This window comes from Triticum aestivum, chromosome 5A (genome assembly GCF_018294505.1).
Source record: "Triticum aestivum cultivar Chinese Spring chromosome 5A, IWGSC CS RefSeq v2.1, whole genome shotgun sequence".
NCBI classification, from domain to species: domain Eukaryota; kingdom Viridiplantae; phylum Streptophyta; class Magnoliopsida; order Poales; family Poaceae; genus Triticum; species Triticum aestivum.
The window spans coordinates 78758309-78770956 of NC_057806.1; the positions used below are offsets into that span (position 1 = coordinate 78758309).

The 12648-nt window shown below is 47.2% G+C and overlaps 1 protein-coding gene across 1 annotated transcript; it reads left to right on the forward strand.

Moving 5' to 3' along the window:
• Positions 1–6788: 6788 nt before the first annotated feature.
• On the forward strand, positions 6789–9032 carry LOC123102387 (cyclin-D5-2). The gene is made up of 5 exons (XM_044523727.1): positions 6789–7320; positions 7427–7513; positions 7602–7920; positions 8009–8145; positions 8252–9032. Exons 1-5 carry the CDS (start codon positions 7024–7026, stop codon positions 8465–8467), a joined length of 1056 nt encoding a protein of 351 aa, XP_044379662.1. The 5' UTR covers positions 6789–7023; the 3' UTR covers positions 8468–9032.
• Positions 9033–12648: the final 3616 nt, after the last annotated feature.

The following is a 12648-nucleotide window of genomic DNA, read 5'->3' on the forward strand; positions in this document are numbered from 1 at the left end:
CTCGATCAGTATCATCAATAAATGCATAATCATCATCATCACTATAATCAATGATGGGCTCATAGGGTTCATTGGCACCACCATCGATGCTTCAATTCTACGTTTATTTTTACATTTTTCTCGAAGCATCTTCTGCATCCTCTCAGTTGGGTAGCACGAACGATTTTGCACGCCCCCCCCAATCTTGCCTCGGTCGGGAGATGCAAAATCAAATGTTGCATTGGATTAAAGAAGCCTGGTGGAAAGATCTTCTCTAACTTGCAGATCAACTCCGGCGCCAACTCTTCCATTTCTTCTAGCACGCCAGGTGATAGTTCTTTCGCACAAAGAACACGGAAGAAATAGCTGAGTTCTGCCAGTACTAGCCATTCATCCTCAGGGATGAAGCCACGCAACATCACCGCATTACCCGCTCAATCCATATGTGCCAATCATGACTCTTGAGACCAAATATCTTCAGTTTATCAAGATTCGCTCCCCTCTTTAGATTCGATGTATACCCATCAGGGAACATCAACTGCTGTTGCACCCACAAGATAATTTCCCTCATAGCTGGCCTTCCAAGATTGAACCATGCCTTTGGCTTCGTCCAATTCTGCTTTCCTTTCGGTTCTTTCATGTTTTGTAACGGTCTATCACATAGCGCCTCCAGATCGACTCTAGCCTTAGTATTATCCTTTGACTTCCCATCTATGCCGAACAATGTACCAAAAAGTGCCTCAGCGATATTCTTCTCAATGTGCATCACGTCGATGTTGTGTGGGCAAAGGAGGTCTTTGAAGTAAGGCAGATCCCATAAGCATGTTTTGTGAGTCCACGCATGCTTAGTATTATACCCCTTGAAGTACCCTGGACGCTGTGGATCTGGCTCGAGAGCGTTTAACTGATCCAGGGTCTGTTGGCCTGTCAATGCAGGTGGTGCAGAGTTTTTGACAACTCTACCCCTGATGAAGTTCTTGTCTTTCCTGAACTTATGGCGAGGATCCAGGAACTGTCTATGCATGTCGAAGCAAGAAAACTTGCGACCGGCCTGAAGCCAACGAAACTCAAGAGCTCCCTTGTATGTGGGGCACGGGAACCTTCCATGCACACACCAGCCAACGAATAGCGCATATGCCGGCAAGTCATGCGTCGAGTACATGTACCAGACACGCATTATGAAGTTCCGTTTGCTATAGGCATCGTATGTCTTGAACCCATTATCCCAGGCTTCTTGCAATTCGTCCTTAAGCGGCTGCATGTACACATTCATATTTTTCCCCGGATAGTTAGGCCCTGGAATTATCAACGTCAGGAAAATGTTCTTTCTTTGCATAATCTGTCCGGGGGGAGATTGAGTGGAAAGACAAATACGGGCCAACAACTGTATTGGGTTGCCGTCATACCAAACACACTGAACCCATCCGTGCTGATGCCGACTCGAGGATGCCTCGGATCTGCCGCTTTGTCAGCATGTAATTCATCAAACTTTTTCCATGCAACACCATCCGATGTGTGTACCATCATCAGATTCCCATCTGCATCTAGTTCGGTTCTTTTGCCTGTTTTGTGCCATGTCATCTGTCTAGCCGTCTCTTCGAACATGAAAAGACGTTGAAGTCTTGGTACGATTGGCATATACCGAAGAACACTAACGGGGATTTTGGTCTGTGTCTTCTCACCCATACCGTTGTCTACCACAATATACCTGGAAGACTTGCAAATGGGACAATAGTTCAAGTCTGCATAGTCAAGCCTAAATAAGGCACATCCTTTCTCACAGGCATGTATCTTCTCATAGGGCATCTTCAGTGCACGGAGGATTTTGTCCGACTAGTACATGTTTGCAGGCATTACATGGCCTTTGGGTAGAAAGCGTCCAAATACTGTCATAATTGCGTCATAGCATTCTCTGCCCAAGTTGAACTGAGCCTTCAGAGCCATTACTTGTGAGATGGCATCCAACTGACAAAGCTCAGTGTGCTCGTGGAGCGGACGTTTTGAAGACCCCAACATTTCATTGAAGGCCTTTGCAGATTCCTCCATCTCCTCGTCCGAATCCCGAGCATCATCATAGTCTTGCACCATGTTTTCCATCCCGGTACCATGCTCGTCGGTGCGACGACGATCCACCTCAGCTCGGTCACGTTGGGCAGACTCACCATGAAATGTCCACACCGTATAATCGGGTGTAAAACCACTCTTCTGCAGGTGTTTTCCCATTTCAACCTCTGTCTTGTTTTCCCAATTGCCGCACCGGAAACAGGGGCACCAGGTTTTCTTTTGGCCATTTGCAAATGCGGCTTGCACAAACCCCTTGGTTTTTGTGAACCATTCAACGCTCCATTTGTTCTGACCAGTGTGAACGGTATACATCCACGCACGGTCAATCATCTTGACTTTCAGAGCTACTGGACACACAACAATTATATATGTAATTCACCATGTATATATTCATCAGTTGATCTACTTTGTCAATTTTATTACGTCCGTGCAACCTACACTCTAATAGGTAATGATAGGTCCTAATCCCACCCGTGTATGTGTAGATTGGGTTCATTTTCCCATGCTATGCTCCGGATCCGACGCAAAATTTCGGCAGCACCTCCCCGCTGTTCTCCTGATACACGTCTCTGCAATAAACAGAGAGGATGTGTACCCGGAGAACAACAGGGGAGGCACTGACGAAATTTATGCGTCGGATCCGGAGCAAAGCATATGGGAAAACGAACCCAACCTACACATACTCGGGCTGTCCATGGATAGCGTTGGACAATTCGAAAGAATCAAGGTTATAAATATGCATTTGCGTATTTATAACTATGACGCTTTTGAATGGGAGACACATATTGGTTACGCATACTGATGATTCAAGACACATATATAGCTAGCTATCAAGTTTCTTCGGAATAGATCAAATAATTAATGGGGGAGGAGGACTTGTCATTTGTGCTCACCCACGAACGAAGGGGCAGAGCTCGTCAAACGCACGGCGAGGTCGTCGAACACCAAACCTCGCAGCGATGAAACAACTGCACATTTAAAACTACACGATCAACACAATTATATATGATGTTTTTCATAACAAAATCGAAAAATATATGACCTAACCAATAATTCACAAATATATGACCCCGTCGGCCTCTGGAAGGCTAAAGAACACCTTTTCGGGAGGTGTCGGGGGTCGGGGTGTCGTGTCGGTGTCGGGGTGCCGTGTCGGGGTCGGGGTGTTGTTTCGGGGTCGGGGGGTCGGGGTGTCGTGTCGATGTTGGGGTAGTGCCGTGTCGGTGTCGGGGTGCTGTTTCGGGGTCGGGGTGTGGTGTCGGGGTCAGGGTGTCGGGTCAGGCTCGAGGTCGGGGTGTCGGGTCAGGCTCGGGGTCGGGGTGTCGGGGTCGGCGTCGGGGTGTCGGGTCAGGCTCGGGGTCAGGGTGTCGGGGTCGGGTTCGAGGTCGGGGTCGGGGTTGGGGTTGGGGTGTCGGGGTCGGGATCTCGGGGTCGGGGTCGGGGTGTCGGTGTCGGGGTCTCGGGGTCGGGGTGTCGTGTCGGGGTGCCGGGTCGGGGTCTGGGTACCGTGTCGGGTCGTTTTTTTTCCTTTTTTCCTTTTCTTCTTCTTCCTCTTCTTCCTTTTCTTCCTTTTTTCCTTCTTCTTCTTCTTCTTCTTCTTCTTCTTCTTCTTCTTCTTCCTCCTTTCCTTTTTCCTCTTCTTCTTCTCCTCCTCTCCTCTTTTTTCTTCTTCTTCTTCCTCTTCTTCTTTTTTCTCCTCCTCCTCCTCCTCTTCTTCTTCTCCTCTCCTCTTTTTCTCTTCTTCTTCTTTCCTAAAACTAAACTAAACCTAAACCTAAAACTAAAAAAACAGAAAAAAGGAAAAAACTAAATTTAAACCTAAAACTAAACTAAAACTAAACCTATAAACCTAAAACTAAACCTAAAACTAAAACTAAATCTAAACTAAACATAAACCTAAAACTAAAAAAACAGAAAAAAGGAAAAAAAAGAGGAGGCAGAGAGCTCACCTGGGTGGAGGAGGGGGGCGGGGCGGCCTGGGGCGGCGACGCCGGGCGGTAGTGGCGACGGGGCCGGCCCCGGCCGGGGCGGTGGGGCGCGGGGGTGCCGGGGCGCCGGGGCGTGGCGGCGCCCAGACGGCAGGGCGACGGGGGCGACGGGGCGAGGGGGCGCCGGGGCGGCGGTGGGGTGGTGGGGCGACGGGGCGGGGGGGCGCTGGGGCGGCGGCGGGGTGGTGGGGCGACGGGGCGGTGACGAGTACTGGGGAGAGAAAGAGAGAGAGAGGGGCGGGGTGGGGCGCGGCCATTAATGTTAGTGGGGCCCTCCCTCTTTGTCGTCCGCCCCCCTTTGCCGTCCGCTAGCGGACGACAAAGAGGGGGGGCCGTTAGGTTTTTTTAAGCAGCTCGTCAGTGGGGCCCCCTCCCTCTTTGCCGTCCGCTAGCCGACGACAAAGAATCTTTATCGTCTGCTAGCCGACGGCAAAGAACTGGCTGATGGCAAATTAGGTCTTTGCCATCAGCCAATTCTTTGTCTTCTGCTTTTTGGTAGCTGATGGCAAAGAGCTTCTTTGCCGTCCGCTAGCTAACGGCAAAGAGCTGGCAGATGGCAAAGTAGCTGATTCCAGTAGTGATAGGGGATGTGCAAGGTGCGTCCATAGGGGTGAGCGTAGACGTGTGCATGTCATTTCTCGAAAAAGAATTACTGGAATTTTTCATCTTCATCCTTTTCTTCTACTGAGAAATAACCAAAGTTAACCGCATAATGAACTTGCTAAAATTCGAAATATGAAACCACATTTTTTTTAGAAAAAGGGACATCCCCGGCCTCTGCCTAAAAAAGATGCATACGGCCACCTTTATTAGTAAGCAAAAAGGTTCAACAAAAGTCTAAAAGTCTCAAACAAAGAGTTGCTCACAAAGAGCTAAGGAACCAAAATAAAAGCCACAACCGGCTGGCAAAAGAGAGATAGAAAAACTAATTGCCTATCCTATTACATGACAGTCATCCAAACCGGCTGAAAATATCCCATGCTACCATCTCCCAGCGGATAGATCCAGTAACCAAACGCTTTCTGGCCTCCGTAGGAGTGAGTAACGACCACATACGGATCAATGCAGTGACTTGGAAGATAACCTGCAAAAAGTGAGTATTTGTTGTTCTGTTAAAGACCAAATCATTTCTGCAATTCCAGATAGCCCATAATAAAGCACATACTCCTACACGAATGTGTCTTGCTGTTTAGGACTCAATCTCATCCAACCACGTCCCAAATAACGTGCTAATATTATTCGGGGGAGTAATATTGAAGGCTATATTAACTGATTGCCAAAGAATCTTTGCCAAAGGACAAGCGAGAAAGAGGTGTTTGCCTGTTTCATCCGTGTCACAAAAACTACATCGAGAGGATCCACTCCAGTTGCGTTTAATCAAGTTATCCTTAGTTAAAATGACTTGTTTGTGTACAAACCACATAAACACTTTAACTCTCAAGGAAACTTTGACATGCCAAACATGTTTCGAGGTAGGAATAGAACTTGAATTAATGACATCCAAGTACATGAATTTAACCGTAAATTCTCCATTCCTAGTAAGCTTCCAACACAACTGATCCGGATGTTGAGAGAGTTGAACATCCATCAATCTTCTCACAAGATGGAGCCAAACTTTCCAACGGTTACCGGCTAACGCTCTCCTGAAGCTGATATTTAGAGGCGTGGACTGACATACTGACTCAACGGTTGCATCTCTCCGTTGAACAATACTATAGAGATAAGGATACTGAAGCACGAGAGGCGTGTCCCCTAGCCAAGTATCCTACCACAATCTCGTATAAGTACCGTTACCGACCACAAACTTGGTCCGATTAAGAAAAACCGATTTAACTCTCATCAGTCCTGTCCAGAAAGGCGAATCCATCGGCCCCACTGTCAGCTGGGATAAAGTTTTGGGTTGGAGGTATTTATTACGCAGAATCTGTGCCCATGTGGCCTCAGTCTCTCGAGAAAGCTTATACAACCATTTGCTAAGGAGACATTTGTTCTTCACCTCTAGATTTTCGATACCTAGCCCCCCTTGGTCCTTCGGTCGACAAATAATGTCTCACTTAGCTAGTCTATACTTCTTCTTCAAGTCATCACTTTGCCGAAAAAACGGGATCGATAAAAATCAAGTCTTTTCCGAACTCCGACTGGTACCTCGGAAAAAGACAATAGGAACATGGGCATATTTGTGCGCACCGAATTAATAAGAATTAAATGGCCTCCATACGACATCAGTTTGTCCTTCCAGCATCCCAATTTCTTATCAAATCAATCCCCAATGCACTTCCATTCTCTATTTGTTAGCTTACGATGATGAATGGGTATACCTAAATACATGAAAGGTAAATACCCCGGTTCACAACCGAATAATTGCTTATACGCCTCTTGTTAAATACGAAACCACATACAGTAGTTCTTTTCGTCCTATTTTCCGTATCCAAACCACCAGATCCGTGCACCCGGTAGAGAGGACGTCCTTTGCCTAGGCGACCACAGTACTAACATGAGCATCCAGTATGTGTTTATTAGGCTCTATCATCGCCGAGTAAATACCCCGTTGGTAAAGTCTTGACAGATGCATAAATACAGGGATACACTTTTAGATTCACTCAGACGTACCAACGTACCACCCATGAATCTCATCTCATCCCATTTCCCGTTGGATTTAACCATCACAGGCCATGGTTTTCTTTTACCAGAGCCGTAACTATCCAAGGATGCCAATGGCTAGCGGCACGTGAAAAGAGCAGTCAAAAAAGAATGAAAATTTTGATGAAACGAGAGGCACTTAAATAGAAGGGAGGAGCCTCCTCGTCTCTTCACTCTCACTCCCCACTCTGCTCCCAGTCCGGCCGCCGCCGCCGCCGCCGCTGACCGCCGTAGGAGGCGAGCGTCAGAGAACGCGGCTCTCGCTCGCCCATGCTTCTTGCTTAAGCTTGACACATCGCTTAGCACGGCAGGTCAGCTGCTGGCTGGTTGCAGTAACGAGAGGGGAGGCGAGATGCCGGGGATGGAGGAAGCAGAGGACTACGCGTCGTGCGCCTTCTCGCTCACTTGCCCCGAAGACGGCGCCGAGCTCGGGGACGGCGTCGTGGACGACGGCGACCTCTTCTTGTTCTACGCCGGCGGCGGCGCCGCCGACGATGAGGACGGCGACAATGAGTACGTGGAGCAGCTGGTCTCCAAGGAGGCCAGCTTCTGCTCCTCCTCTGACTCGGGCGACGCCGACTGCTCGTCGGCCGCCTCCGAGGACTGGTTCCTGCAGGCGCGCCTCGCCGCCGTCAAATGGATCCTTGAAGTGAGCACTCGCTGAGCTCCTCGCTCTCCCGATTGGTTTCTTGGTGCGAGCATCGATCGATCGGTCACTGACGCCTTTGGAACCGGCACCTGATTTGCATTTGCAGACGCGGGGCTGCTTCGGGTTCGGCCACCGCACGGCGTACCTGGCCATCGCCTACTTCGACCGCTTCTTCCTCCGGCGACGCGTCGATGTAATCAATCACCGCACCGCGGCCGTAAAACAAATTTAGCCTCTCTGCTTCTTAAGAACGGGAGGATGATGTGGTTGTGTGCGTGCAGAGGGCGGCCATGCCGTGGGCGGCGCGGCTCCTGTCCGTGGCCTGCGTCTCCGTGGCGGCCAAGATGGAGGAGTACTGCGCGCCGGCGCTGTCGGAGCTCGACGCCGGCGGCGGCTACGAGTTCTGCTCCGCCTCCGTCCGCCGGATGGAGCTGCTCGTCCTGTCCACGCTCGGCTGGCGCATGGCCGCCGTTACGCCCTTCGACTACCTCCCCTGCTTCTCCTCCCGTCTCGACCGGCACGACGGCCGCGGCGGCGGCGGGCATGACCCCGCCCGCGTCGCCCTCAAGTCCATCGGCTTCATCTTTGCCACAGCCGAAGGTTCATCTTCGTCCTACACACCTTCTGAAAAGAAATCTTGCGCCCTTTCTTGCATTTTGTCTGATTGATTCGTGCTGTGCTCATGCAGCCGGCAGTGTGCTGGATTACAGGCCATCTACTGTGGCTGCAGCTGCAATCCTGGCTGCATCCTATGGAGCTCTACTGACCAAAGAAGCACTGGAGTCCAAGATGGACAATCTATCTCCATCATGCCCCATTGAGAAGGTTTCTTTCACAAACTAAATAAATAACCCTTGATCATAGTAATGTTTTATTTGGATGATGAAATGGGCATTGGATTTGAGCAACCTTTGTCTGTTTCATTGATCAGGAGCATGTACATGCCTGCTACAGCATGATGGTTGGCGACTTGAGAAACAGAAAGAGCAATGGCAAGAGATCATTGCCATGTTCAGACTCCAATGAAGTTGCCACCAGTACATATGATTCTGTTCTTGTTGATGATGTTGCCGACACCGCCGCCTTCATGGCCGCGGTGTCGGAGATGAACAAGCGGATCAGACTGGAGCCGCCGGGAATCCATTGAGAAGCTAGCACCGCCCGGGACACGCAATTTTTTGTCAGATGTCTAAGGGGGCTTGGTTTGGATCTTCATTTTGTTTTTTCCTTGTTCAAATTTGTTTAGGTTCTTTCAGAGCCATTGCCATGGTTGGAATTGGCAATGCTGTTGGATTGGTTTGGATTGGTTTGTGAGAGGGGTAAGCGATGAGCAAAGATAAGGGCTGGGCTGAGCTTTCCTGAGGAGAGGAGAGCTTCACTGGAGCCCAATTCCGGCCGGTGCCCAAACTCTGCACTGTTTTTGGTATGCCATAGTGGTGGATGCCATCTTAAGTTGCATATGGTGAGATGCTAGCTGTTGGATGCAGTGGTAGCACTGAAAGGCTGGGGTTTTGGCCATTGTTTATAGAGCCAAGAAGAAAAAGTTGCAAGTGGATGTGTGATCAGTGAGGAGTGGTGTTCCACTAAGATGCACTGCACTGTACTTGCGTGGATGCATGGGTTACATTGGTTTGTGACAATCTCCTTGGGGAGTAGTTGTAACTTCTGTAACATCTGCTTCTGTTCTTGAGAAATGGGATCAGATTGGTGCATTTTGTGTATGTGTGTGCATGTGTTGGCCTTGATGACCCTGTGGGTTTCTTGATCAGTTCTGCTGCGGCAGCTGCGTTTTTCAGTGCCATTCATTCAGTGCTGTGCCAATGTTTTCTCCTTCTCTTCCTCTCCCTTTTTGCAGAGATGAGAATCCAAGACAACTTTTCCTGTTACATTGCCACCAGCTTTGAATAGCACTTGCTTGATTCCACATTGCTATCCCTTATTAGTGAACTAACAATAACATCTGCATTTAGAGTAATGTAGTACTCCCTCTATCTTAGTGTCAAAAAACGTCTTACATTTTGAGACAGAGGGAGTACAAGATTAGGTGATCAATAAAGAAAGTTCTTGTCAACATGATCAGTAAGTACATTGCATCCTTTTTGTAATTATTATTGGGCATGTTAATGAAAGCATCGCATCACTGTGTGCTGTTGGAAGAGTGACTAGTGTTGCGCATGAACGGTATTAGTGCACAAGATACATGAGCTTAGTACTTTGTATCAATAATTGCCTAAAGATTAAGGAGCTTGACATTTCCAACACTTAGTGGAGCACACCACAAAGGAAGGTGCAGTAGATAATTGGGACTTCTTCAGTAAAGTCGTCTACAAGTTGTGGCATGAGAACAATATAGATGTAGCTTCAAAAAATGACAGTTCCTGTGAAATGCATAAACCTGATCATGATGGGCATTTGGATGAGCAGAATATCTATCAGTCCTGGATAGACCAAGATTTCAGTATGGGATAATCAATCCAAGAATCTTTTAGTAAAATGTCATCAGAATTAAAACTTGTGAGCTTGATTCAGTAGTATATTCAAATATAATACAGACTAATTCCATATTCTTGGGTGAAGACACCAGCACCACTAGAAGGTGTCAGGACTCAAGATGCTCCTGCAGAAAAGATGAACAAACACATGCCACATATATTACACCACATTCATGGAAACAATAATGATGGTATCTTTTCATATGGACAGCCCTTTCTTTCTCCTCTTGGCTTAAGTCCTAAACCCTAAAGCTGGTCTTGTGGCCTCATCCACTAACTAATGCAGGTCTTGCATTGCACACTGCCTTACAGCTGGTAAAAAGAGCTTTTGCATCTTTCCCTCCTGCCCCTGCACTGGGGCAATGAAAATGCCCCCATGGCCATGGGCAATGGAGTGACTTTCTGAGCCACCACCGTCCTGCCCCTGCATGCATCCCCTCTCTCCTTCATTGCTTGGTTTTCTTTCTTTAATCTTGTTATTTATAAAAAGGAAAAGGGGCTCTTCTGCATCGAAGCATGGACACAAATGTGGATATTCTCAGTCAGTGTTTTTTTCTCTTTCGCTATTGATGGGCTAGTGCATGGAAGATAGAACTCCAAGTACTTGTTTTGTGTGAAAAATACACAGTCCAGGTTTAAAAAAATGTCAAAGTGTTCATAAACATGGTGTTTTCATTTAGAGAAGCATATTAGACCTTACATGATCCTTGGGAACAACTAGCTTGTTCATGGTTTGGGGTATGGCAGTAACCAGTAGCTTTACCAATGTAATGCTTGTTCATTCGGATTCTACGATATTGCTAGGATCACTTCCATCCAGATCCTATGTAAGATCTAGGTTAAGTCATACCTCTTGACTCATAATTTTTGTAGATGGCAATCCTATCTTATGTGATCCTAGGCACAATATCTATTATAAAGATCTGCGCACCTATTCCAGACCTGATTCCTAGAGTCAGCATTACACATGTTGATTTTCATTCTGTACAATCCAATTCTTAATTTTTTTTCATCTACAAGACCTAAGAAATCGAGCTGGTCAAGAAGAATGGGACAGATCAAATCGTACATTTTCTTGAGCAAATCAACTGTTACAATGTTGAGGTGACCAAACAGAAGATAAGCTACAATACATGGTCCATCAACCAATGGTAACTTGCATCTGAAGTGCAGAGAGAATATACTATCTGCCTCCCTTCTGAATCTTGGTGGCCCATTGCTGGATGGATGGAGATCATGATCCTGGCCAAAGGATTAAAATACCTGTATAGCTTCTCAGTCACCAATGCAGTCAAAAACAGGCTTGGGGACAAAGCTTGGTTAGAATTCTGTTGGTTCAAAAGAGTACTCCTGCCTAGAAGTGTGTGGGCACCTCACTGGCTGGACGGCTGCCTGCCTGCTTGCTGCCTGGCCCTAGCAAAGAAGAACTAATTATTTTAGACCATGTGTATTGTATAATGATCAGCAGTAAAAAGTTAGAATTATTTCAAAGAAATTTGATTAACAACGAGTTAATCATAATTATGTGTTGTTGTGAATTCAGGTGTTGCTGTAACTTTAGGGGAAACAGTTTAAACAAATCTCCACAGGAAAATGAGAAAATTACCTTGGGGGAATAAATGTAGGTGTCATACATGAAAAAGAAAGCTAGGAGAGTGATGAGGTATGGCAGTTGGGAGGATGTGTACAGCTGGGAGTCTCAACTGAAAGCCTGAAACAAAGATGGCCTTGCTTGCATCAATGGCAGGGGTGTGGCCCTAGCTGCTCACAGGGCAGGGCAGCACTGCACAAAGACAAAGAAGCAAACACAAGGATATCTTCCCATGCATCACACAGCATACAGTAGCAGCCACACATACACATCTCCTGATCTGGTCAAAGAAACATATGTGGTTTTGTTTCCTATTGCTTGTTTTGGTTTTTTATGCTGGCACTAGCAGGATAGTACTGGTGAAATGTGATGAACTGTCTCCTTTGTACAGCTTGGTGGTAGTCTTGTAGTGTGCAGGGATGGGGTCCATTTTTTTTCCTTCCAAATCTCATCATGTAACTTGATGGTACATGCTAGTAATTGATAGTTTTAGACTATTTCATGATCTTTTGTCTTGGTTGGTACTAGTAATGTTTTCTTAACGGAAATATGAGGATTTCAATTCTTTGGAATTTTTGGACGTGGGTTGTTTGATTTTTAGAATTACAGTCCTTATAATTTAGTGGGCAACGACAACACTTGCACGTCGTCTCCTTCCTGAAGGAACTAGGAAGGGGGGAGGGGAACTTTGATTGTCATATGAATCTTGCATCCTTCTTTAGGAAATTGTCTTGTTTTTTAAGAAAAGGAGGATTACCCCTGGCGTCTGCATCAATCGATGCATTTTTTTAGAAAAGGAGGATGATCCCTGGCCTCTGCATCTGGAAGATGCATACGGCCACTTTATTGATTATTCTCGAGGACCTTACAAAGTGTTACAACAATAAGCCTGAATCCACCATCTAGGCAACATATACCGCTACTCCTATCCATATGATGAAGGGGTGCTAGCTGGGCCACTACCCAGACCACTCACCTAATCCTAACATCAAAAGCCGGAATCCCCAGCCTAGCCACATACCGGGTCTGGGGCATAAACTGGTCTGACGCACTCACAGGTGTCGTCTCCACCATCTTCCACTGGTCCATCTCCAAGCAGATTGAGGTGCCAACCTTGGCAGGCTCCTCCGCCATCAACGCCACCATGACGCCAAATGACGACCACTACCTACGCTAGAACATCGCCAAGAAAATGGAGCGCTACCACAAGATGAATATCAGCGGTAGAATAGATAAAACGCCGCA

Coding starts and splice junctions, on each gene's coding strand:
- LOC123102387 (XM_044523727.1), top strand. CDS start 7,024: ATGCCGGGGATGGAGGAAGCAGAGGACTACGCGTCGTGCGCCTTCTCG. Junction 7,514..7,601: donor TCCTCCGGCGACGCGTCGAT/GTAATCAATCAC, acceptor GTGTGCGTGCAG/AGGGCGGCCATGCCGTGGGC. Junction 8,146..8,251: donor CATCATGCCCCATTGAGAAG/GTTTCTTTCACA, acceptor TTCATTGATCAG/GAGCATGTACATGCCTGCTA.